The sequence below is a fragment of the Heptranchias perlo genome, chromosome 25 (assembly GCF_035084215.1).
Source record: "Heptranchias perlo isolate sHepPer1 chromosome 25, sHepPer1.hap1, whole genome shotgun sequence".
NCBI lineage: Eukaryota > Metazoa > Chordata > Chondrichthyes > Hexanchiformes > Hexanchidae > Heptranchias > Heptranchias perlo.
The window spans coordinates 26,892,401-26,920,145 of record NC_090349.1 but is presented as its reverse complement, the minus strand read 5'-3'; the positions used below and the strand labels follow the sequence as shown (position 1 = coordinate 26,920,145).

The 27,745-nt window shown below is 41.2% G+C and overlaps 1 protein-coding gene across 1 annotated transcript; it reads left to right on the top strand.

The window, feature by feature from the left end:
• Positions 1 to 523: 523 nt before the first annotated feature.
• Positions 524 to 27,273, top strand: ppp1cc (protein phosphatase 1, catalytic subunit, gamma isozyme). Its single transcript, XM_068005848.1, has 7 exons — positions 524 to 725; positions 20,265 to 20,396; positions 21,631 to 21,861; positions 23,099 to 23,203; positions 23,472 to 23,695; positions 25,063 to 25,197; positions 26,394 to 27,273. Exons 1-7 carry the CDS (start codon positions 671 to 673, stop codon positions 26,481 to 26,483), a joined length of 972 nt encoding a protein of 323 aa, XP_067861949.1. The 5' UTR covers positions 524 to 670; the 3' UTR covers positions 26,484 to 27,273.
• The last annotated feature ends 472 nt before the right edge of the window (positions 27,274 to 27,745 follow it).

The window sequence follows — 27,745 nt, the reverse complement described above, 5'->3', positions numbered from 1 at the left end:
CAGCACTGGCACCATTGGCGCAATGGCCTCCTTCTGTGCTGTAAGATTCTATGAATGTGTGATACATGCTAGGGGATTTCCTGGGGTGTTCCTCCTAGTAAGTTGGATGACACCATGCCTTGTAAAGACAGGGGTGTTATACCATGTGTTGTTCCTTAAAGTCTGATTATTGTTAACACTCAGGTAAAAGTTTAGTTGTTTGGTCAGGGAACTTTGTATATTGGAATGTGCTCGTGAGTTTCAGAGGTCAGCTCTGAAGCACCCAGTTGTTTAACATTCTTTTGCTTGGCGAAGAGGTCTGACAGGTGTAACTAGATGCAATCTTCAGATATTATGCATTAAATTACATTAAGCAGTATGAACTGTTACATTGCACGTAACCAATTCGCAGAATCAATCGCCAAGACCAAGCGGACTTTTTTTATGTCGACGGAGCATGTGCACACGCGTGTATTTGAAAAAGCACTTTAGGGAGTAATACGTCCGGAGCCAAATAAATAGTTCTTGGCTCCATTCTGATATCCTTGCGCTAAGCGGTGACGCCATTTTTTTGGAGGATTTTTTTTTAAAAAAAGAAACCTCGGGAGGAGAAGGGAAGAAAGGACCAAGGGAGGGAAGGACGGACGGACCAGCAAGTGAGAGACAACAACCCGAGCTACTGCCGTAAACTATGGCCGATATCGATAAGCTTAATATAGACAGCATTATTCAAAGGTTGTTAGAAGGTGAGTGAGTGAGTGGTCGGAAGGCGGCCGTTAGCGCGGGGTTCCGAGGGGTTGCGCCTCACACACACGGGACAGTCTATTGTGTTTCTCGTTAGTTACTGGCGATCGGGAGGGGCCCAAAAAAAATATGCTCATGGGGCTTATATTCCGGTAAACGCGGGGCGGGATCCCGGTGGCCTGCGCCGATTTCCGAGAGTGTCTTAACTCCCTTTCTATGACTTATCTTGTGCGCACGCCGTATAATCGGCGGTCCGCACGCAGCCCGGCCTGCACCCTTTACCCGGCAGCGGTTTTATTCGCACCATCGCCTGCTCCCCATCTCTCCGGGAAACCCACTCCTTTAGCAGCCGGTCTCTTGGTTATATCATCCACAACCCCCCCTCCGCCCCGCTAGGGGCCTGTATGCTGATGGCTGGGCCTGGGGCACTCCATCGACTGGAGCAGCCAACAGGATCCATTTTGATGTTTGGGGTAGGTCGGAGCTGCTTAAGAAATGGCGGAGCGAAGGTTGGCGGTGATGGTCGGGGTAGCCCCTCATTCTTGAGGATTTCTTTACCGTGCGCGAGTAACTCAATCCAGCAAAAGTGAAACATTGGCTCCCGCTATAATGTCCAGATCGCGTATAGAGATGGTATATGATTCTTGCCCGCAGTGAGCCCTTTGCAGAGCAAGAACAAACCTTTTATATGCGAGAACGATACTGAAATGTGCGAATGTCATATGGAGTGATGGAGTCTTTGACCAGAGAATCACCTACATATATAGAGGACAATAACTGCGCTTCGCCTCCTCCTCTCTCTTCTCTCCACCACCCCCCCCCCCCCCGAATTGCAAGATAGCAAACTAATCCTGTGCTTCAGATAAAGTTATCTGATTTAAGGTTGTTACTGACCGGTTTCCACTATTACTTGCACGCGGAGAGGGTAAGTCATTGTTTTTCTTAACCATGTTGTCTTGCTTTTCTGATCCCATTGTAAAATGAAATTGGTGATGAAGTTGATGATATGTATAAAAGTACACAGTGATGTAAGATCCGACGGTGTATTGAGATTATGATATAGGACCTGCATTATTATTACGTTACTTTGCGGGGGGATGTTAAGTGACTTATTTTCCTATCTGATTAAAGGGTTCAGGATTACCTGAATCTTAAAATTGAACTATTAATCAGATCTGTTGTTGTACAAGGAAAGCTTTAGTAGTGATATCAGAGTGAATCCTTCCAATGAGATGTTAGCCAATTAAAGATCCCATGATTTGCTCTCGCCAATATTTATCCCTCATCCAACAGATTATCTGGTCATTATCACATTGCTGTTTGTGGGACCTTGTTGTGTGCAAATTGGCTGCCACATTTCCTACATTACAACACTGGCTACACTTAAAAGTACTTTGGCTGTAAAGAACTTTGGGATGTCCTGAGGTCGTGAAAGGTGCTATATAAATGCAGGTCTTTATTATTCAAAGGGTAGGTAGTTCTGGTGATGTGGCCAGCCTTCCTCCTTCAATCTCTCCCTTTCCCAACTAAAGTTAAGTTCACTGTTGATTGTGAGGCATTGCTGTATCAGTCGTAGCACTCTTGCCTCGTCAGAAGGTCATGGGTTCGAGTTCCACTGTAAAATTTGAGCATGTAATCTAGGCTGTACCTCAGTGCATTACTGAGAGTAGTCTGCATCTATGGAGAAAGAAACAGTGTCAATGTTTCAGGTCGAAGACCTTTCTTCAGAAATGGAAAATGTTAAGAGTTAGTTTTTGAGCAAGTATAGAGCCAGGGAAAGTGGTGGGGGGGGGGGGAATGAACAAAAGGGAAGGTCTGTGATAGGGTAGAGGGCACGAGTGGTTAAATGACAAAGGGGATGATGGTGCCAGGCAAGGAAGGTGGTAATGGGACAGGTTAAGAAACAAAAGATTGATCAGGAGTAGCTGTAAATAGCATCAGCAGACCCATTACCAGCACTAGCTGATCAAAAAAATGGGAGGAATCTTACAACACCAGGTTATAGTCCAACAGTTTTATTTGAAAATCACAAGCTTTCGGAGGCTTTCTCCTTCGTCAGGTGAGTGACGAAGGAGAAAGCATCCGAAAGCTTGTGATTTTCAAATAAAACTGTTGGACTATAACCTGGTGTTGTAAGATTCCTCCCATTTGTCCACCCCAGTCCATCACCGGCATCTCTACATCAAAAAAATGGGAACAGTGGTTATGATCTGAAGTTATTGAAATCAACGTTGAGTCCGGAAGGTTGTAAAGTGCCTAAATGAAAGATGAGGTGCTATTCCCCGAGCTTATGTTGAGCTTCATTGGAACAGTGTATGAGGCCGAGGTCAGAGTAGGAGTGGGAAGAGGAATTAAAATGGCAAGCGACCGACAAGTCAGGGTCATACTTGCAGAAAGAGCAGAGGTGTTCAGCAAAGTGATCACCTAGTCTGCGTTTGGTCTCCCCAATGTACAGGAGACCGCAGCGGATACAATATACTAACTTGAAAGTACAAGTAAACTGCTGTTTCACCTGGAAGGAGTATTTGAGTCTCTGGATGGTGGGAAGAGAGGAAGTGAAGAGGCTGGTGTTGCATCTCCTGCGCTTGCAGGGGAAGGTGGGAGGAGAGAAAGTGTTGGTGATGGAAGAGTGGACTCGGGTGTCGCGGAGGGAGCAGTCTCTTCGGAATGCTGAAAGGGGAGGGGAGGATGTGTTTGGTGGTGGGATCACGCTGGAGGTGGCGGAAATAGCGGAGGATGATATGTTGAATGTGGAGGCTGGTGGGGTGGAAGGTGAGGAGAACAAGAGGGACATAATCATGGTTCTAGGAGGGAAGGGATGAGGGCAGAAGTGCGGGAAATAGGATGGACACGGTCGAAGGCCCTGTCAACCACAGTGGAGGGGAATCCTCAGTTGAGGAAAAGGGAAGATATATTGGAAGCACTGGTGCGGAATGTGGTATCCTCAGAACAGATGCGACGGAGAAACTCGGAGAAGGGAAGAGAGTCCTTACAGGAAGCGAGGTGGGAGGAAGTGTAATCAAGGTAGCTGTGGGAGTCGGTGGGCTTATAATAGATATTGGTTGACAGCCTATACCCAGAAATGGAGATAGAGAAGTCAGGGAAGGGCAGAGTCGGAGATGGACCTGGTGAAGGTGAGGGAAAGGTGGAAATTGGAAGCAAAGTGGATGAAATTTTCCAGTTTGCGGCAAGAGCAGGAAACAGCATCAATACAGTCATCAATGTACTTGAAAAAGAGGTTAGAGAGGGGACCTGAGTAGGACTGGAACAAGGAATGTTCCACGTATCCCACAAAAAGGCAGGCATAGCTGGGACCCGTATAGGTTCCCATAGCGCCATCTTTTATTTGGAGGAAGTGAGTGGAGTCAAAGGAGAAGTTGTTCAACATAAGAACAAGTTCAGCCAGGTGGAGGAGGGTGCTGGTGGATGGGAACTGGTTGGAACTGGCAGGGCCCGCATGCCATCCTCGTGGGGAATGGAGGAGGTGGAGGGACTGGACGTCCACGGTGAAAAGGACACGGTTAGGTCTGGGGATCTGGAGACTGTTGAAGTGGCAGAGGGAGTCAGAAGAGTCGTGGATGTAGGTTGGAAGAGACTGGACAAGGGGAGGAAAAATAGTCAAGATAGGAAATAAGTTCCCTGGGGCAAGAACAAGCTGGAACGATGGGTCTCCCAGGGCAGTCCTGTTTGTGGATCTTGGGAAGGAGGTAGAAGCGGGGTTGGGGGACTGATGTGGAGGCCATGGAGGGAAGATCTCCAGAGGAGATGAGGTCAGTGACGGTCTGGGAAACTATGGCTTGATGTTCAGTGGTCCAGGGGGAGGTAGGAAGAGGTGTCGGAGAGTTGGTGTTCAACCTCCGCAAGGTAGAGGTCTGTTGGTCTGTTCGCCACACAACACCTGTGCTGCCCTTGTCAGCAGGTTTAATGACAATGTCAGGGTTGGACTCGAGAGAACGGAGTGCTGTGAGTTCAGAGGGAGGTGGGTTAGAATGAGTGAGGGAGTAGAGAAACTGAGACGGCCGATGTCCTGCCAGCAGTTCACAATGAAAAGATCGAGGGGATAAGAGGCCAGTGGCAGGGGTCCAGCTGGAACGAGAATTCTGAAGAAGGAAGAAAGGTTCCGCTGTACGGGGAGGGGAAACTCCTGGCCATGAAGTGGGCATGAAGGCAACGGAAGAAGAACTCAGCATCGTGTCGAGCTCGAAATCCATTGAGGTGGGGACGTAAGGGGATGAAACTAAGGCCTTTGTTGAGGAGTGGTTATTCAGTGTCAGAGAGGGGAAGGTGGAAACACGACAAAGGACGAGATTATAGGGAGGGATGAGGTCAGAGGAAAGTGAAGGGGAAGAAGGATCGTGGGGGGTGTTGGTATCTGAGTTGTTGAAGCTTGTGGTCTCTCGACACCTGAAAGGAAGACAAAAAAAGTTTAAGTGCCGGATGAGGTGAAGGATGAAATGGAACTACGGACCAGGTCAGCTCTGAAAAAGTGAGTCTATGCTGCTGAAGAGAGAGGTTAAGAGCGTGCCTGCGCTGGCGTATGGCGTTGAGCGTGGATCTCAGAAGGCGGCGAGAGCAGTGGTTCGAGGAACACTGAATATCATGGAGATCTCTAATCACGGGTGGATCCGAAACATGAAGGGTGGAATTTAAGTTGGAAACCATGTGGAATAACTCTGAGCTGGAGACAGTTGCTGAGGAAAGAGATGTGGCTGTGAAAGCGAATTTTAGAAGAAACCTGATCAAACACGAGAAGGGAAACAGAAAGCAATAAAGGTGAACAAGGTAAAAGACAAATGGAAATCCCATCGGCGAGAAGAGCAGAACTTCTTCAAGGTGAGTATTCCTGAAAGAGAAGTGGCTGTGAATTAAACACTAAATCAAAAGCAAAATACTGCAGATGCCGGAAATCTGGAATAAAAACAGAAAATGCTGGAGAAGCTCAACAAGTCAGGCAGCATCTGTAGAGAAAGAAACAGAGTTAAAGTTTCATATCAAAGACCTTTTGTCAGAACTGGAAGATGTTAAGAGTTAAAGTTTTTGAGTACAGACCCAGGGGGAGGGGAGGGGAGGAGAGGAAAGAACAAAAGGGAAGGTATGTGATGGGGTAGAGGGCACGAGTGATTAAATGACAAAAGGAATGATGGGGCAAAGAAGGTGGTAATGGGACAGGTTAAGAAACAAAAGATTGATCAGGAGTCCCAGTTTCTCTGTCTTCGTCTTATCTGTTCTGACTGTACCACTTTCCGCACCAGTGCTTCCGACATGTCTTCCTTTTTCCTCAACCGAGGATTTCCCCCCCACTGTGGTTGACTGTGTCCGTCCTATTTCCCGCACTTCTGCACTCACCCCGTCCCTTCCCTCCCACAACCATGATTACGTTCCTCTTGTCCTCACCTTCCACCCCACCAGCCTCCACATTCAACATATCATCCTCCGCCATTTCTACCACATCCAGCGTGATCCCACCACCAAACACATCTTCCCCTCCCCTTTCAACATTCCGAAGAGACCACTCCCTCTGCGACACTCTAGTCCACTCTTCCAACATCCGCTCTCCTCCCCACAGCTCCTTATGCGCACGCAGGAGGTGGAACACCTGCCCCTTCACCTCCTCCCTTCCCACCATCCAGGGCCCCAAACACTCCAGGAGAAACAGCAGTTTACTTGTACTTTCAAGTTAGAATATTGTATCCGCTGCACACAATGCGGTCTCCTACATTGGGAAGACCAAACGCAGACTCTGCCGAACGCCTCCGCTCTGTCCCTGATTTGTCGGTCGCTTGCCATTTTAATTTCTCTTCCCACTCTACTCTGACCTCTCTGTCCTCGGCCTCTTACGCTGTTCCAGTGAAGCTCAAGGAACAGCACCTCATCTTTCGTTTAGGCACTTTACAATCTTGCGGACTCAACATTGATTTCAATAACTTCAGATCGTAACCACTGCTCCCATTCTTTTCGGTCAGCTAGTGCTGGTAATGGTTCTGCTGCCACCTACAACTATTCCTGATCGATCTTTTGTTTCTTAACCAGTCCCATTACCACCTTCGTTGCATTGCACCATCATCACTTTTGTCATTTAATCACTTGTGCTCTCTACCCTATCACAGACTTTCCCTTTTGCACTTTCCTCCCTTCCTTCCCCTGGCTCTATGCTTGCTCAAAAACTTTAATTCTTTACATCTTCCAGTTCTGACGAAAGGTCTTCGACCTGAAACGTTAACTGTTTCTTTCTCCACAGATGCATTTTTGATTTTTATTTCAGATATCCGGCATCCGTAGTATTTTGCTTTTGACTGAGAGTAGTCTGTTGTCTTTCGGATGTGACATTGAACCAAAGCCCTATCTGCCTGGTCAGGTGGATGTAATGGATGCCATGGTGTTGTTGTTTGAAGAGTAGCATGGGTGTTCTCCTGAAGTCCTGGCCAACAACTCTCTGAAACACCACCTCCAAAACAGACTATTTGGCTTGTGTGGCGCACAAATGCCGGCATAGACCAGTTGGGCCGAAAGGCCTGTTTCTGTGCTGTAGACTCAATGTAACTTGATATCATTGCTGTTTGAGGTGAAAATTGGCTACATCCAATTAATTACTTTCAAGGTGTAAAGTGCTTTGGGACATCCTGAGGATGTGAAAGGCACTATATAAAAATGTGAGTAGACCTTTTTTTCTTCCACGTGGTTCACTGTACTCCAAAGTAACTTTGTGTGACAACTTTTGGCAACGTAAGGCCTATAATAAATTGAAGCATTTGTTTCTAGGAATATTGATAATAGCCTATGGAGCCATTAATGTAGAAACCATCCCAAGGTGTTGGGGATAAAACAGAAGCTGAGAGAGATTTGGAAGGGGTGACAAGGCTTGGGCATCAGTAAAGGGAGGTGGAGAAGCAGAGATGTTTGAGGAGAGAATTCCAGAGAGTGGGATCTAGATGACTAAAGGCACAACCACCAATGATGGGGTGAAGGGAGGGGGAGTAATATAGGTTCCAAATCCATTTAAAGGTGTGCAGCTGTTTTACTTGGGAGCTTACATTTAAATAGGCCAGGTTTTTGAGCCAAAATAAATATCACCCCTAGTGAGTGATGCTTGGCAAGTCTGCCTTAAATTTGCTTGCAGGCAACAATTGTGTTTAAATAATATCTATCATCTATTGCTGTTAAGTAAATGTCCCTACATTTTTTGCTATATTTTTGAGTAAAACTAGTTGCTACTAGTAGGTTTCAGCAAAGAAGGTAAGTTTTAACCATCTATATTGTATCAGGAATCTGTTGAAATTGTTGCTGAGGTCTGCACTTACTGTTTGATCACATTATTAAGAATTGAAATTAATTTTACATGGGGAAACTTACTGTTTGACTGCATCTAGTTTTGTGATGATGCACGGGTGAAGATGACCATGTTTTTTTTCAGATTTATTTGTAACGCACACTTCCAATGCTCAGAACAACTGTTCTGTATCAAACCTTCATTAGAACATATATGGTAGATAACATGTAGGGTATTTGGACAAGATGGTTTATTGTATGCTCTGTACTTTGGAGTTTTCCCCATGTAAAATCAACTTGAGCAGAGTGATGTCCAACTGGCTGCAGCTCTTCCTTTTTTCTCATCTGCATGTTATAAATCTGGCATAGAGGTGTGAAATTGAAAATCCTTGCATACATCTGTGCTAATTGTAATCCTTGTGGATCTAGTGAAATTTGTCCCATTTATACTGCTGGGCAGCTCCAGTGAATACTTTTTTTTATGTGCATGCACATTGTTTTTGACATTTTCTACTTGAAAGGGGGCAGAGATTTGGATAATGAATTCTGATTATTCACATGGGTCTAAGGGTACTCTTGGGGGACTTGGTAGAGGGGTACTGAAATTAATACCTGTGACCTCTTGTGCCGTTCTCCCCTGTTTGCTTCTGGTTTGTGTTGCTGTTCAGAATAGAGGCTGATTGGATGCCAGATTTGAGCCAGGACCCGTGATTACGGATGTCAAAGTATACAGTATTCAAACTGCAGCATAACTAAGGTCTTTTACAAGTTTTGCAATACCTACTTTTACATTCTATATTTCTAGATACAAAACCAAGTATTTTTTTATATCCCCCCCCACCCTTTGGTCAATGGCCCATTGCACATTGATGCAATTCAGGCTGTTATTTGCTAGGTCAGGCAATGATGGTCCGCCACACCCATTTTTCTTACACTACTTAAATGGTCTCTGAAATCTCCTAGATTTGTTTGGAACACAGGGCTCCACTCTTGAAATGTGTACAACATTTTGGCAATAGATTATATTTGCTTGCGGAGTGAAAGGCTCTTGGCTACAGTTTAACTAGTGTTCATCAAATCACAGTACAAAACATCTGTGGCCTAATTCCACACGCCTCCATCAAGCAGTGTCACCTTGCCCTTTCTGCAGCTTGGCAGAGTAGTGCTTAATTCTGCCTTTGATTTCAGGGTGGACTGGTCCACCTTTCTCAAGATACCTAAGGTACATGGAGTATGATTTTTAATAACTATATTTACACCCCTTTAGTAGTAGTACTACTTCACCATGAAGATATACTTGATTTATCACACCCACCACTTACCTCTTCTCTGGACCTGCCTTGGGTCTTTGATGTTTTGTTTTCCTGTCTCCACTGGATGATCTCACTATTGTATCTTGATGTGAAATAACACCTCAGTGTTTAGTGGGCCTGAATATCAATCCAACAGCAGAGCTAAAGGCTCAAAACTTTGGGGCTGTAGCTTTGGAACCCCGGAGGTCACTTCATTAATGAGTGCGGTTAATGAGGGGAGAACTGCATATCTGCTGTTAGCATTCCTAAGATAAGTGTCTTAACATGCACAAAACCTGCCCTTCAGATGGTAGTACACTCCTATGTCTTGTTTATGCTGTGCTGATTTTTTTTAAAATAGTAACTCGATAATTTATTGCAGTTGGATTAAGGATTAATCTGACCATCTTTTGTCACTAAGTGGGTGCTTCATAAAGCTTATTATATCCCTTCTCAATTATATTTTTCAATGTCTCATTACTGGAGAGAATACTTGGTGGTGGGGAGGGGTCTGTTACAAAGAGATGCATCTTGTATGGTTCAGAAATATGCTGCATCCCTGAGTCAGTCAACTGGCTGCAATATTAAAGGACCAATATAGTTTGTCTACTGTCATCTTTCCCTTAATGTTTACATGTATTTGGCAAAAGCCAACTACTTTATCCTATCAAAACTGCCAATCTTGGACCACCATCTTGCTCTTTAACCTTGTTTTTCAACTGACACTAGAACACGTGTTCCTATTCGTCTGGATAAAATAGCCCTTGCCAAATGTACTGTTTATTGTTTTATATCTTAAAGTTAACAACTTTCTTAAATCTATAAAAGTCTGCGGCAGTACTCTTAACATACTAGTTAATCTGGATGTATGTGGGTATGCAAATACAACCTGTTGGCTGTACGCGATTGGGTGGTGCAATGGTTGAGGCACTTTCATGTTGGGTGAGTGCCAGTGGTTGCAGACGTGTGATATTCGTACTCTTGAGACACCAATGCATTTGGATCTCCAGAAGAGACTGTTAGCTAAAGTTGAAGCTCATGGAATTGTGGGCAAATTATTGACCTGATTAAGAAATTGGCTGAGCGGCCCAAGACAGAGTAGCGATACTGGGCAGGTACTCAAATTGGCGGGATGTGACTAGTGGTATCCCACAGGGATCTGTGTTGGGGCCTCAACTATTCACTGTATTTCTTAATGATTTGGATAACAGGACAGAGAGCCACTTACCCAAGTTTGCCAAAGTCACAAAAATAGGCAGCATTGTAAGCAGTGTAGATGTAGGCATAAAATTAGAGATATTAATAGATTAATTGAATGGGCAAAACTGTGGCTAGTGGATTTCATTGTAGACGTGTGAGGTTATTCACTTTGGTCCTAAAAAGAATAGATCAGAGTACTTTCTAAATGGTGAAAAGCTCAAATCAGTGGAGGTCCAAAGAGACTTAGGGTTTCATGTGCATAGATCATTAAAATGTTATGGACAGGTATGGAAAATAATCAAAAAGGCTATTGGAATGCTGGCCTTTATATCTAAAGGACTAGTATACAAGGGGTAGAAGTTATGCTGCAACTATACTGTAGCATAACTTACGGTTAGACCACACCTGGGGTACTGTGTTCAGTTCTGGGCACTGCACTGTAGGAAGGGTATATTGGCTTTGGAGGGAGTGCAGCGTAGATTTACTAGAATGATACCTGGACTCCAAGGGTTAAATTTCAAGGAGAGATTACACAAACTAGGGTTGTATTCCCTAGAATTTAGAAGATTAAGGAATGATTTGATCAAAATTTTCAAGAAATTAATGGGAACTTGATAAGGTAGATAGAGAGAAACTTTTTCCGCTGGTTGGGGAGTCTAGAACTAGGGGACATAGCCTAAAAATTAGAGCCAGGACTTTTAGGAGTGAAGTTAGAAACACTTTTACACGGAAAGGGTGGTAGAAGTTTGGAACACTCTTCCGCAAACGGCAATTGATACTTGCTCAATTGTTTATTTTAGATCTGAGATTGATAGATTTTTGTTAACCAAAGGTATTAAGGGATATGGGGCCACGGTGGGTATATGGAGTTAGGTCACAAATCAGCCATGATCTCATTGAATAGCAGAACAGGCTTGAGGTGCTAAATGGCCTACTCCTGTTCCTATGTTCGAGTCATGTTTTGGGGCCTTGAGCTACTGCCAGTTCTTCGTTTAAATGTAGAACCACCGAGCTGGATTCCCTTATTTGCAGTGTAAATCATAGATCTTCAGCTTCCAATTGGAGGACCAACAACAGGTAAAATAACCCAGGGTGTATATGAATTGCAGGTCTCCATTTAAGGGCTGCTTTTCTGGATCCCGTGTAGGTAAAATAATATTTTTTCACCTTTTTGGTAATGAAGTTGCAATCTATTTCAGTGATGGAGGGGAAGTCTTTCCTGTTTGATTGCAAGGATGCAAAGGAAAAGTTTAAGGATTCTTAAGAGATTCAAGTCACTAGTACAAAATTGATCCAAATTTGGTGGTGGTCACGAATGACAGCAGGACAGATGGTGTGTATTTTTTCAAGTTTGTGTTAATATCACATTGTTGGGTACAAGCTTTACATTTCCAGAGCAGGGGGATTTTTGATAATAGGAAAAATACTTTTTGCCAACATTGACATTCACCTAGAGCATAAAATGTATTTTTTTTGTCTGCTTTTAAAGAAAGCTTATGTATTGACATCAGTTTCCCACATTAAAACATCCATACAATATCCTATTGGGAAGGAAAGAAGTGATTTGGTGGGGGTGGAGAAATTGAACAAAAGTCATGTGTGTCCATGTGTATAATTGTAACTCTCATACAAATGTGATGTCTAATTATTAAATTACATGCCAGCTAGACATTTTCCTGATTGAAAATGCTTTGCACAAACCAGAGTCCGAACATCACTTTTAATAGTTAGTTCCTTGGGTTCTCAAAGAATAGTACTCTCTATGAAACTTTGTACACATTCACAAATCAACTAAAAACCTAGTTAATTCAGCTGTTAGAATTGTCCATGTTTTGTGCTCTGTAAATTCAGATTGCAAAGCAATATATTGCTTTGTTAAGGAAGCAGGGTAAATTTTAACAATAACTATAGTTCTTTTAATACTCAGTGTGTGAAGTGGTAAATTATAGCTACCAGCATTGCTCAGTGTGCAAATGCACTGTGTGGAACTAAACCGTAAAGATTAGGATATTCTTCAGTTCGATTCTGGTCTTTGCTGAGTTAGCTGATCTCAGCAACAACACTGCTGAGATATCTACAATTTGGCTGTATACTCTCAGGCTGTGTAGGGTTAAAAAAAATTATTCCCATTCCTGGTCTGAATCCAGTGACCCCTGCTGGCAGTTCTATATATGTGGATCTTGGTCTCGGCTACGATTACTCTTTTTTGTCATCTTCTCCCAAGAACCTCTGGTCAAATAGCCTGTTGAAACTCATTGCCTAGAATCATAAATGAAAAATGGCCTCTTGGGTGAGGTGCCCCTCAAGACTGACTACTTTCAGGAGAGGAAGTGAGAAAATTGAGAGAAAAGTTGATTGTCAGGAATTCTTCATAATGACTTGATTTTTTTTTAATGGTTGTCTTGCATTGGCCTATGAAAAGGGTTTTCCTGCATGGTGTTAAATATGCTTGCTCCATTTGATGGATCCTACATTTCTAAGCATGGTGGCTGAAAGCATGCTGATATTGGGACCTCTTTGCAAACATCTTTGCTAGATTTAATCAACCCAGACAATGTTAGATGTAGCTTTTATATCTTGCATGTGTGGTTTAATGGAAGAATGAATTTGGGTCAAGCTTTTAAAATTGAAAGAATTCTTTGCAACAGTTTTTTGTTTGTTTTCTTTTCCATTTAGACCTGCTGGAATGATTTCATAAAGGACCTTTTGAAGTCTTGTCTCTAATACAGAATAGAGTTTAGAATCCCTTAAATAAAAAGCTGGCCATCTAGGAAGAAAAGTTATGATTGCTGTTGCATAAATGTCATTCCCCCCCCCCCCCCCCATTTTTATGATCGTTTATCACAAAATAAGTTATGGGGGTGGGGAAAAAGCAGAGTAATTTGATCCTACTGTTAACTTGCAGCATGATATTGCACTTTATAAATGCCTTTTATTGCACCTTGATTTAACTTTTAAAAAGTCAGTAGAAGTTCCTTTTTTGGTAGGTGGTGTTTCAGATAGTCATGTTGAAAATACTGGGAGCAAATCCTACTGTTCCTTGTTTTAGGAACAGGAGTAGATCATTCAGCCTCTGGGGTCTGTTCTGCCATTCAGTTAGATCATGGCTGATTTGTATGTTCAATTCCATTTATCTTTGTTCCATATCCATTGTTTTAACACAGAAGCTGGAAAGAGTCAGTTTCATTGGTGTATTTGAGCCATTTTATATTTTAGTGACTCTATGTTGTCACAAGCTGTGCATAGGAGCAGATATGCCTATCCTCATTAGGGATGAGGTCCTGCAAGCAGAATATAGGGAGTTAGGAAATAAATTAAAAAGCAGGACCTCTAAGGTAGTAATCTCAGAATTACTCCCAGTGCCATGTGCTAGCGAGAGCAGAAATTGGAGAATAGACCAGATGAATGTGTGGCTTGAGAGATGGTGTAGGAGGGAGGGGTTTAAATTCCTGAGGTATTGGACCGATTCTGGGAAAGGCAGGACCTGTACAAGCTGGACGGGTTGCACCCAAGCAGAACCGGGACCAATATCCTTGCTGGGGCATCTGCTCGTTCTGTTGGGGAGGGTTCAAACTAGTATGGCAGGGGGATGGGAACCAAAGAGCAGGTACAAATAGGACAAATTCAGACCAGGAAACGGGAAGTAGAATAGCAGTTAGTGACGTAGTTAGTGATTCAGAAAAGCAAAAGAAGCAAAGATTCAATAGTGTTCAGCACAGGAATTTGATGGGGTTAAAGGGTATATACTTCATTGCAAGGAGCATTACAAACAAAACAGATGAGCTGAGGGCACAGATAGGCAGCATATCACCATTGCTACAACAGACACCTGGCTTAAAGAGGGGGATAATTGGCAGCTCAACATCCCTGGATATGGAGTTTTCAGGCAGGATAGAGTGGGTGATTAAAAAAGGAGGTAGGGGGTAGCATTATTGGTTCGAGAATCAATTACAGTTGTGAGAAGGGATGATATGTTAAATGGATAATCAATCGAGGCCATATGGGTTGAGCTAAGAAATGAAAAAAGGGGCAGTCACACTACTAGGAGTGTACTATAGACCCCTGAATAGCGAAAGGGAGATAGAAGAACAAATATGTAGGCAAATTTCTGAGTGCAAAAATAAGAGGGCAATAATGTTGGGGGACTTCAACTACCCTAACATCAACTGGGATTCAAACCGTTTTAAGGGCACATAGGCCGCGAAGTTCTTGATCAGTGTCCAGCAGAACTTTTTTAGCCAGTATGTGACAAGTCCAACAAGAAGGGATGCAATTCTAGATTTAGTCCTGGGAAATGAAGATGGGCAAGTTGGTGAAGTGACAGTGGGTGAGCATATTGGGGATAGTGACCACAATTCAGTTAGTTTTAGTATTATGGAAAAGGACAGAGTTAAATCAGGAGTAAATGTTTTAAATTGGGGGAAGGCAAATTTTACAGAACTAAGAGGTGATTTGGCAGAAGTGGACTGGTCGCAACTACTTGAGAAATCAGTGGGAGGCACTAAAAAGTGAAATTCTACAGGTACAATGTAGACACGTCCCCTCAAAGAAAAAGGGTGGCACTGCCAAATTTAGAGCCCCCTGGTTGTCTAGAAGTACACGGGGCAAGATAAAGCAGAAAAAGAAAGCTCATGACTGTCACAGAAAACTAAATACTGCAGAAAGCCTAGAGGAGTGTAGAAAGTACAGGGATGACGTAAAAAAGGAAATAAGGAAAGCAAAGAGAGGGCATGAAAAAATATTAGCTAGTAAGAATAAAAAAAAACAAAGATGTTTTCAGTACATTAAGAACAAGAAGATAGCTAAGGAAAAGGTGGCACCTATCAGGGATGATAAGGGTAACTTGTGTGTAGAAGCAGAGGATATGGGTAGGGTGTTAAATGAATATTTTGTCTCCGTATTCACAAAGAAAAGGGATGATCTGGACGTAGTAGTTAAAGAGGAGAGGTGTGAAATATTGGATAAGGTAAACATTACGAGAGAGGAAGTACTAGGGAGACTGGAATCCTTGAAAGTTGATAAGTCACCAGGGCCAGATGGATTGTTTCCCAGGCTATTGAAGGAAGCCAGGGAGGAAATAGCGGATGCTCTGAGGATCATTTCCCAATCCTCACTAGATACAGGGGAGGTACCGGAGGACTGGAAGACTGCAAATGTAGTACCATTGTTTAAAAAGGGTACGAGGGAAAGGCCGAACAATTATGGGCCGGTCAGTCTTACCTCGGTAGTGGGCAAACTATTAGAATCAATAATGAGAGATAGGATAAATTGTCACTTGGAAAAGCATGGTTTAATCAGGGGTAGTCAGCATGGATTTGTTCAGGGAAGGTCATGCCGTACAAATCTGATTGAATTCTTTGAGGAAGTGACGAGGAGGATTGATGAGGGTAGTGCAGTGGATGGTTGTCTACATGGATTTTAGTAAGGCATTTGACAGGGTCCCATATGGCAGACTGGTCAGAAAGGTAAAAGCCCATGGGATACAGGGAATTGTGGCGCATTGGATCCAAAATTGGCTTAGTAACAGGAATCAAAGGGTAAAAGTTGATGGAAGTCTTTGAGAATGGAAATACGATTCCAGTGGTGTGCCACAGGGCTCAGTGTTGGGTCCCTTGCTGTTTGTGGTATATATTAATGATTTGGACTTGAATGTAGGGGGCATGATTGGCAAATTTGCAGGCGACAGTGATAGTGAACAGGATAGCTGTAGTCTCCAAGAAGATATCAATGGGTTGGTGGAGTGGGTGGAAAAGTGGCAAATGGAGTTCAACCCAGAGAAGTGTGAGGTAATGCACTTAGGGAGGGCAAACAGTAAAAGGGAATACGCAGTAAACGGGAATATATTGAGAGGGGTAGAGGAAGTGAGAGACCTTGGAGTGCATGTGCACAGGTCCCTGAATGTGGCAGTACAGGTAGGTAAGGTTGTGAAGAAGGCATACGGAAGGCTTTCCTTTATTAGCCAAGGTATAGAATACAAAAGCAGGGATGTAATGATGGACCTGTACAAAACGCTGGTAAGGCCACAGCTGGAGTATTGTGTGCAGTTCTGGTCACATTACAGGAAGGACATAATTGCTCTGGGGAGAGCAGAGCAGAGGAGATTTATAAGAATTTTGCCAGGGCTTGAAAATTGCAGCTATGAGGAGAAATTGGATAGGCTGGTGTTGTTTTCCTTGGAGCAGAGGAGACTGAGGGGAGACTTCATTGAGGTGTACAAAATTATGAGTGGCCTATATAGAGTAGACAGGAAGTACCTGTTTCCCCTAGCGGAGAGTTCAAGAACTAGAGGACATAGATTTAAGCTGATTGGCGGAAGGATTAGAGGGGACATGAGGAAAAACTTTTTTACCCAGAGGGTGATGGGTGTATGGAATTCGCTGCACAAATTGGTGGTAGAGACTGGGACCCTCAACTCTTTTTTTTTAAATACCTGGACCTGCACCTAAAGTGCTGTAAGCTGCAGGGCTACAGACCGGGTGCTGGAAGGTGAGATTAGAATGGGCACCTGGTTGTTCTTCGAGCCATCGAGGACACGATGAGCCGAATGGCCCCGTTCTGTGCTGTATCTTTTCTATGGTTCTAGTTCAACCTAAAGAACATACTACACAATGTTAAATCACTTAAACGTTTCATATATCTATAAAATGTTGGGGGGAAAGGTTGTGAACGCTGGTTCTAGTTTGAAGACTACTGAGCTATGCAGGGGACTGCTCAGTGAGCTCAGTTTTTTGAATAGGATGATGAATGTTCAGAATGCAGAACTTCCAGAGGGGAGAACTGCTGCAGAATCAATGCTGACTTAGTTGAAGCATTTATTTTTAATGGATGAGTATCCAATTCAGAAGGGCATGGAGCAATGTCGGCTAGGCAGGGAACTGTGTGAAAGAAAAGGTCTTTCCGGGTCCAACCCGTTATCACGGACAATGCAATGAGATGAAATGATCATTTCCCACATTGATGTAGTAATAATGAAACTTTTTTTAATATAACATTATTGGAACATCTTCCTATTTCATGGTCTGGTTCATTAAATGCCAGTAAGGAGGATTTACTTCTCCAATTCTCATTCTGTAATCTCCCACAAAGTTCCTCACAGATTTCTTTGCAACTGACACAACTGGTCCATTATTTAGTTTAAGATCTGTCTACTTAAATGAATTTCCTATCTTCAAAATGTATGGCTGCAAATGTATGGCATTGAACTATATGGTCCCTTAAATTTATGCACACTCAAGTTTCATATGCAGATATGACATTTGCTAGCTTTCCTTTCATTGCACTCCCCTAGGTTCTACCCCCCACCCAATGCAACAAGATTTTCATCTGTCCATTTACTTTGACAAGGACTTGCTTTTCCCATCCCAAAGTCATGTTGTTCTACCATTCCTTGAATGGAACACCTTGACTATAGATTGTACTTAACATGGGACCTTTCTTGCATTTGGCCATTTCCAGCCAACCCCATATCTATCTAACCACACCATCCTCCTCCTATTTGACAGAGTTGAGCTTTTGACCACATCCGCTCCATCACCCAGGCCGCCTACTTCCACCTCTAACATTGCCTGTCTCCACCCCGGCCTCGGCTCATCTGCTGAAACCCTCTTCCATGCCTTTGTGGCCTCTAGACTTGACTATTCCAATGCTCTCCTTGCTGGCCTCCCATCTTCCACCCTCCATAAACTTGAGCTCATCCAAAATTCTGCTGCCTGTATCCTAACTCACATCAAGTCTCGTTCCCTCATCGCCCAAGTGCTTGCTTACCAACATTGGCTCTTGGTCCGGCAACGCCTCTTTTTTTAAAAAATTCTCATCCTTGTTTTCAAATCCTTCGATGGCCTCGTCCCTCCCTATCTCTGTAACCTCCTACAACCCTCCGAGATCTCTGCGCTCCAGTTCTTGCCCTTTGTGCCTCCCTGATTTTAATCGCTGCACCATTGGTGGCTGTGCCTTCATCTACCTCAGCCCTAAGCTCTGCAATTCCCTCCCTAAACCCCTCTATACCTCTCCTTTAGGACGCTCCTTGAAACCTACTTCTGACCAAGCTTTGTCTTCTGTCATAATATCTCCTTATGTGGCTCGGTGTCAAACTTTGTTTGATGACGTTCCTGTGCAGCGCCTTGGAATGTTTTACTACGTTAAAGGCGCTATATAAATGCAATTTGTTGTAGTGTACGTTGTAAAACTGGAGATTATGCTTTTGCATACATAAATCAGTACGTAATTTGAACTGTTCTATTCCATCACGAGTCGAAATGTTATACTTGAGGGGAAGGTTGCTACATTAATGCAGCTTGTTGGAGCATGTGGATCATGGTGTGTCCATGGTTCCCATACTGCTGTTGTGTACCTTTTTAGCAACCACCTAGAACAACAGAAGTGAAGCACTCTGATAGGTTAGTTATATTTGCTGCCTGCCCGGTGGAGACCCTAAAGGGGGCAGGGAAAATAGATGGCATTTAGAAGGAAATGCACCCATCTTATTACTCGTGTGCTTTTCTACAAAATCAAATTTAAATGGGTAATTTAACTTTTACTAACATAGAAAAATGTGTTTTGTATCAAATTTGGGTACTTTTCCATAACTTTTCTCCTTGTTGCTATGCATTTGCAGTAAGCATGCCATAATAGTTACAATATTTTGAAAAAATGACTGAACAATTAGAGAAAATGCAGTTTTTATTTTGACGTAACTATTTGGTGCAATAACCTTAAACGGATCTGTTTTGGAACACGAATGTCGCAGGGGATTTGCATGAAATCTTCCAGCTGTGATTCATTGCACTTCATGGCTTGCATTTTTTTCTGGGATTGAAGTACTCCTGCTTTCACAAAAACATAACTATAGATAGGTAGATATATGCTATTGCTACCCTTACTAGGCTGTCATCCTCATTTGTGAGTTGGATGAACTGCACAAGGTTACTATTATCAACCTTTTTTTGTATGTCGTCTGTTCGGCTACATCTTGCAAGTTTAGCTGTGCATGTTTAGATTTAGAAGTATAAATTTACATCTTGACAGAAATGTGTCCTTTTGACATACTGTGAAGTGTTATTTCTCAGCTCTGCTTACTGCAATCTTGTTTTGGAGAATCATTGATTTAACATTTTAATGTAACAGCATAATTCTGGCAGTAAGTGAATTTTAATCACTCATTTGTAGAATTGTACTGGAATAACATAGTTTACCTTGACTGAAGTACAATCTTCACTTCTGATCATAAAAATCTGTAGGGAATTTTTGAAGCACATGTATTTGTAGCTTTTTAATTTAAACCTGGAAGCATGCTTCAGTCTGTTTTAACTAGTGTGGGTAACACGTTGCAGCTGTAATATTGCTGAATATTACAGCAATATTCAAAATGTACTATTTCACAGACTTGCATAACTTAGTTTTGCCTCTGCCCAGCTGATGGATACAGAGGCCAATTGTGCCTGCACTGCTGCCTAGCTGAAATCTAAGTCAGCATAAATGAGTAATTTGAATTTGGGATTTTTCTATTCTGTGGGGTTCAGGACCAGACTATTTGCATTTACCTACACAGCTGTCAGGGAAGCTTGTCTAAATTTTAACCAGGAAAGGTTGCATTGCTGATTTTGCTGCTGCAATATTTTAATAGTACAGGAACTGCATTTGTCTAGGTGTATGTTGAAGGGCAGTAACCCAGCAGAGCTATTGGTTATCAAACTGCAAGAACAAAGCATTTAAAGCCTATAATGCAAGTTCCCAAAAGAATGCACCAGCAGTTAGTTGATTATGTATTTTTCTTCCACAATCTAGTGCGAGGTTCTAAACCAGGTAAAAACGTACAGCTCCAAGAGAATGAGATCAGAGGTTTGTGCCTCAAGTCTCGTGAAATCTTCCTCAGTCAACCTATTCTTCTAGAACTTGAAGCCCCTTTGAAAATATGTGGTGAGTAGTTTTATGGTCAGTTATTGCCTTGTTATCTTTTTTTTTTAAATGTTTAATCCTATATAATCTCATTGTCTCTTCCTATCGTATGCTGAATATTTGGTTTGTATTGTAGTTTGTACAAACTACAACATTTGATTGTTCCATTTTAGAAGCAAAGTATTAATCATTAGACTGGAAAGTCATTTTACTTTTGCTGTCAGTGTAATTATTGTAAGGTTTTTCTATATTGTGCCTACCCTCAGTTAGAGCAAAGTGACTTGCTCAATGCAACCTTACTCAAAATGTTGGTGTTTTTATCAAAAAGAAAACCATGTTTTTAATTTTTAGTTAAATGAGGGTGTTGAATCAGACATCTTTATTGCATGGTGTGCAAATTAAATTAAGTAAGCATTTGTACAGAAAATTGCTCCAATATTTGTTTAAATCCTTAAAGGTGGTGAGAGGTTTGTGCAGGTTTCTTTGGAGTATCATTTGAGGCATGGGTAGCATCTTAGTAAGTATTCCAGCAGATGGAATGCTGTGTAATGTAGCCAGGATGCAGTGTGCACCTGCTGTGGTGCTATATTCTGTCATGCTGCAAGTGGCTTTGGGATGAGCCTTTATTCTAGAGGTTTGTGAAAGGCTATACTCATTCCACACCCAGGAAAAAGCTATGTTGTCACTTTGGTTAGAATTTGAACCGATTAGTCTCATAGTCAGAGTGTGGTTTTCATCCAAACTTTTTTATATCAAGCTCATAGTTGATAGGATTATCATTACATTGCTCTTCCCTTTTGCACATGTCCAAAATGAACTGCAGATTCTGCTATGGATGTGCTGTCTGGTACTATGTGGGCAGGCATGTAATGCAAAGGTATTTTTTCCTATTGTAACATACTTTTAATAGTTCGGCCCCATAATGCACATGCAGGAAATTGTGGTTTTTGTTACTGCTCCTGTTGTATTTTGAGAGGAAATGCAAGTCATGTGAATTTGAGGGTTTGAGTTCAAGGCTGTAATATAGGAGCAAACAGTGCACATTACTACTGTTAATCATATGACTTTTGGAGCAAATATATTCATCTTTTTCTCTTTTTCCCCCTCCCCCTTTCTGGTTGTTCCTACTCCCCACCTAATCTTTATAGTCCTATACATCAAACTAAACCACTTCTGACCCTCCACTCGACATTTCAGCCTCCTGTTTGGTGCATTTTTAGTAAATTATTCTGACTGAATCTTTTATTTTCCCTAGGTGATATTCATGGCCAATATTATGATTTACTTCGATTGTTTGAATATGGTGGCTTCCCACCGGAGAGCAACTACCTGTTTCTGGGAGATTATGTGGACAGAGGAAAGCAGTCTTTGGAAACTATCTGCCTCTTGTTGGCTTATAAAATTAAGTATCCAGAGAATTTTTTCCTTCTTCGTGGAAACCATGAATGTGCCAGTATAAACAGGATTTATGGATTTTATGATGAATGTAAGGAAACATTTCCTAGTCAAATCTGCATAATACCATAATTTTCTTCAATTCTAATGTATATGGAAAATTCTAAAATTTGTAACAAAATTTTGTTCCGAGTTGACAGTCAAATATGTGAGTGTGACTAAAGCTACCGTCTCTCGTTTGATTGCCTGTGGTCCCAGCAATGCTCATGTGGTGAACTGAAAGCTCTAAATGGAAAATGAAAAATGCAACCTTTTGTATTGCCACATCTCTGTAATTAAACTAAATTGGAAGGGTAATTTTATTCTCCTTCAGCCCACTGCCCTCTTGTTCATTTTTGGGAAATATATTATGGAATTGCATTGCATTGTTCTCATTTTAAATAGTTAAATGTAAAAGCTTTGGACGTATCCTATAGTATTTTCCTTGAAAGTTGGACAAAGTTGCACTGACCCATTTGATTCTAAAGCTACTGCATGAGAAAGTGAATGTTGGAGGGAGATGAGAGAGGCAGTATTTATGTTTAGCTCCTCAACCTAATCGAACAGTACACTGAAATATTAGTAGCTCAGTAGAGTCAGTGCTTGTATTTGGTAAACAGTGTAGACATATTGACTTCATGGACAATACTCTTGAGCTCAAGCTAAAACAGTCTTAGTCCGTTTTGTGCTAAGTTAATTGTCACTTTGCTTATTTGAATTTGTACCTTGCAGCATTTTTAAAGTTTCAAATTAATGCTGAAAATAGCAATAAAATACAAATTGTGCTTGTTCTAGTTTCCATTTTAAAAATATAATCTTAGTTGCTATTCTACTGTATCTTTGGCTTTATATTTAAAATATCTCTAACGCCTTCAATTAAGGAAGTTAGGTGTCCAAACATTTTTCTATGACTACTACCAATTGTGCTGTACAACTACATTTTGGAAAGGCTTTGTTAAAATTAGTCTGACAAATGGTAGTCTGCCAACATTTTTTTAAAAATAGTGACCAACCAGGTGGCATCAATCCAGTAACTTTACTGCATTACCTATGTCAGTGTATATGGTATTTGTTCCATTTTTGAAAACTTATTGAAACTCAACCTTGTAAAAGGTTGAAAAAAAATTGCTGTCCATTTCCCTGCCTTCATGTGCAAATAAAAGAAGCTGTTATGCATTTAGAGTTTTATAGCTTTTTTAAAAGCTGTGTTTATATCCCAGATTTTAAAAAATTCCTGTTGATGACCAGACACATTATCCAAGATTCCCTTCCCCTTGTCTATCTTCTAGGTAAAAGGAGATACAATATTAAATTGTGGAAGACCTTTACAGACTGTTTCAACTGCTTACCTATAGCTGCCATTGTGGATGAAAAAATATTTTGCTGTCATGGAGGTAGGTATAATTCAATTTAGGTACAAGGTCCTGCTTCCTTATTGGGCCTATGATTTAAAACGTATGTGGAGTAGGATATTTGGGCCAGTCTATGTTTAGGCTTTTTCTTGATTTGCCAAAAGGAAACTATTTTAAATTGGGTATTTAAAACTCCTCTCCACTTATAAATTGTAAAAATACAGTTATAATATTACAAAGCATGGAGGGGGGGGGGGAAAGATATGAGTATTGACTAACTTGACATTTCGTGGTTGTTGTTTTTAATCAGGTTTGTCACCTGATCTTCAGTCCATGGAACAAATCAGACGAATCATGCGACCCACTGACGTGCCTGACCAAGGGCTTCTGTGTGATCTCTTGTGGTCTGATCCAGACAAAGATGTATTGGGATGGGGTGAGAATGATCGAGGTGTCTCATTCACATTTGGAGCAGAAGTAGTTGCAAAATTTCTTCATAAACATGACCTGGATCTGATCTGTAGAGCCCACCAGGTATGGCATGGAGGTTTTTTATCTCAGCCTGAATTTACTATTGTAATTTTTTTTGAAGGTTCAGACTTTTGGTACCAAATTTATTTTGTTTAAATCGGGCAATAAGATGGTCTACTTGACTTTTATTCTACTTTTGTAACACCGTGAAGCCCACTTAATTTCACAGTTAAATGCAAGTTTTTCAGAAACCCAGTTCTTTTGCCATTAAAATCATTGTTTAAATATTTGGATTTAATGCACATATACTGCTTCTGATTAGCTATACACTCACCTAAGTTGCTCAAAATACCTGCCAATTATCGAGCTGTATCACCTGGCTTTTTACCCCGCTTTCTTGCACCTTTTTTTATCTAATGCTCCCTCTGATTTTAAGTCAACTTTGGCTTTTAGTTTGCTGCATTCACTTTTTATAGCTACAATGATGTAATGTGAAGATGATGTTACATTGCCTTTTGATTTGCATCTGTTGCTCAGGTCCTGACGTTTAAAACTGAAATAAATAATTTTTTTTAAAGTTGCCAGTGGGTGGAGGTATGGGCAATTTGACTTTAATTATTTAACATCTGACACTATGCTAATTTAACATGGCATGGAAATCTGATGTGTAATCTGCATTGAACTAGGAACTAGAGCCAGATTTTTTGTTTCTATTTCAAGAAGCAGTAAAAATTGCCTGATTGCTCTTGGATGTAATTTGAATCACATGCTCCTGAAGAGTTCAAAGATTAATACAGTATCCTGTAAACTGTACATGTGTCTTCTCTGATTACATTGAGAATGTAAAAGAGTTGTCTTACTGAATGCAATCAGAAGACTAGTGTTGGGATTAGGAGTGGAATGTGCATTGAATGTGCTATATTCAGCTGTATTCAACAAAGCTTGCTCCACTTACTAGCAATTTAAATATTTAGAACTCTTAATTTTAAATTGAGTTCGAAATGGGCATGAGAAGGAGTAGTAAACTAGGAATGTAGGGAAACTAAATATTGTTATACTGTGTTTGGGTTGATAAAATTTCAAAAGATGCATGGAATTTAGTCATACATTTATATAGAGGTTGACACCCTTTATTGAATCAGTTGGAGCTGACAATTTAATCCTGCTGATTGCTTATAAAAGAAAAAAGTACCGGTGTCAACTGTATGCAGTCTGCTTCTGTTTATTTGAATCAAATTAAGCAGTTGTATTAAAATGGCACAGGAGGCTTTTTAGTACAATTTGATTAATCCAGTAATTTGAATTGAAATGTCTTTGAATTATCAGAAATAGCTTAAACTGCATCATTAATATCTGCTTTACATAAATTGTGTGCATAGAGTTGAGATACATAGAGGTCCATGTTAACTTTGCTTCCATTTCTGAAACAGGTTGTAGAAGATGGGTATGAGTTCTTTGCCAAGAGGCAGTTGGTGACTTTGTTCTCTGCACCCAATTATTGCGGGGAGTTTGATAATGCAGGTGCCATGATGAGTGTAGACGAAACCTTGATGTGTTCTTTTCAGGTGAGATAAACCTTTACATTTGTTATGGTAGATTTTTTTTTAATTTTTGCAGCAAACTCCTTACAGGGGCTGCTATGGCTTCAGTTTCATTTCCTCAACTATGTACCCGATAGCCACATTATTGTGAAGTGCTTGGCAGACATTAGGCCTCCCCGTGGTGTGGGTGGGTGGGGGAGGAGGAGAGAGAGGAAAACGCCAGGGATGAGTAGCCTACTGATTGTGTTCCAGTAGACTTGAAGATCTTTGATCTACTAAAAGCTCAGCCTTTACTCACGATCCACACAACCTAGTTGCAAGAGATACATTTTGTTTTCCTGAGAGCTTGGATTTTTGAACTGTCCACTGAAAACTCTATTAGAGATATTCATTGCACACCCACACTTGAGCTCTTCAATGTGGAAGAGATTTACTGTTTAAGGTTAGTTGATTTCCCAAGTATTTTGCACATGTGCAATGTGCTGAGACCTCCATCTGATGCATACTAGTGCCACTTCGCTCAGCATTCACTGTCCAATAGAAAATGGCTGAGTGTATGAAAAAGGATTTCAGAACTAGACACAAGTTCTTTGTGCTTGCAAATGTTTGTGTGTCTGGGCAAACTGGTAACTGCTAATATCAAACACTAGTGGACACATTTCTGAAAAATAAAACTTTATTTGCATGACTTGCTCTAAAAAGGTCATTAAAAATGGAAAGAGTTGACTTCACTTGGCCCAGTAAGATGTGAAAACTACTGTTAATGTTCAAAAATCTACGGTTGCTAACCTTCCTGAACTAGATGTTGCCTCAGATTCAAATTTTGGGATTGGCTATGCCCCCCCTCCCATTGAGGGGGTTTGAGAATATTATTCTGCTCAAGTCAACCTAAATTCAGCTTTGTACATAACAATATAACACCACTATCCTCAACATCACCATCAACAATAGTTGACTAATAGAATGAAGCTCTTTTACAAATGAAATATTGAGTAAAACTCTATGCTGAATTTAAAAATTGTCAGAAAATGCTGAAAATTTAGTTCAGATTTTCTAGATTTCTCGAAGACCTAGAACGATAATGAAGCTTATCTTGCAATTGTTATTTCATTGAACAAGTAGCTATTTACTACGATTGCAAATGTGTTAGAATATTTTATCCTTTTTTTGAAGGTTGGGAAAATTTCACTTTTTAAAAAAAAATTCTCGTTTTTTTGTAGATTTTGAAACCAGCAGAGAAAAAGAAACCTAATACAAGCCGGCCTGTAACGCCACCAAGGAGCATGATCACAAAACAAGCCAAGAAATAAAACAAGGAATTCTGGCATTGCCTGTTCGGACTTGTATTATACCAGTTTGTCTCCATTTTTAACTTTTTTTTTCTTTGTGTAAAGTGTATCTGTCAGCTTGCTTGGATTAGATTACTACTTGTTGACTTGTGGTTTATCTGCTGTGATATACTGAACCATGGTTGCTGCCTCAGAACAGCAAACATGACTGCTCCCCCTGAGATGGAAGAATATTAAAATAGTACTGTAGCTCACTAACCTGCATCAGGGCTCCTAATTGTTAGCACTAGCTGCTTGCAATAGTGTATGCTTGACTGCTGTTCCTCAGCAGGCTTCAACGTGGGTGGGGGGGTAATGGTGGGGGATAGAAGCTGATTTGTAGTTGACAGAAATTTGACATTTTTGGTACAGTTCACGAAAGTGTTGTAAATGCCTCGTGATGACAGTTATAGGCTTTTCCTTTTTTTTAAAAAAAGACCTAAAGTGGTGCTTGTGAGCTGGTAAATAACCTTTTTGGAAAAAAAAATCTCACTGAAGTGTAGGAAGTGGCATACTGTTTATAAAAACCTCAAAGTTATAGTTCAGAAAATTTTGTACTTTCTCATAAAATGTTTTTATTTAGAGGAATGCATCTGCTTTTTTCAAGTCTTCATGTCTGTCATGTAAACAAACAACTGTCTTGTATAGATGTCATGATTAGAAGAAGGATCTGCCTCTCCACTCTGCCAGCATCACTGGAAATGACGTAAATTTGATTAAGCACACTTCCTGTACTGTATATTTTAAATGATGAAATAAAGCCATTATTTTACATTTGGCATTTTGATTTGTTTTGAAAATTTCTGGCCAAAATATTAGGTTCCTTGTGTTGTATAATGGCAGACAAATAGGTTAGTTAACATCTGGCAAAGATGGGTGAACAGGTTGAGAAACTGCTAGCATAGAAGGTTAATGAACTTTTAATTGTATTTGTCACTCAGTCATTCCTTTTCTTTTGGGATTGAGAGGTTTTTTGTTCTCTCTTCCCATGCCATGCATCATCCCTGGCCTTGAGGCCAAGCAAGCAACCTTTTTCTTGGAGCTCTACGTCGTTATATAACTGGCCACTAGGCTGTGTGACAATTGTTTGGAGTGCTCAATGTTTTAACTTCCTCTGTGTGCTCTCCATGATTTATGGTTCAGAGCTTGCAGTTCTAAACTCCTTTCAGGTCCTTTACGGATGGCAGAGAGTAGACTTTTTTTGCCCCATAAGCCTTGCCAAGGTCACTTGAGGTGAAAGGATA

Excerpts from the sequence above, each read along its gene's own strand:
- ppp1cc (XM_068005848.1), top strand. The coding sequence starts at position 671 with ATGGCCGATATCGATAAGCTTAATATAGACAGCATTATTCAAAGGTTG. Across the intron at positions 20,397-21,630 it reads AGCCCCTTTGAAAATATGTG|GTGATATTCATGGCCAATAT; the intron begins GTGAGTAGTTTT and ends TATTTTCCCTAG. Across the intron at positions 21,862-23,098 it reads TTATGGATTTTATGATGAAT|GTAAAAGGAGATACAATATT; the intron begins GTAAGGAAACAT and ends TCTATCTTCTAG.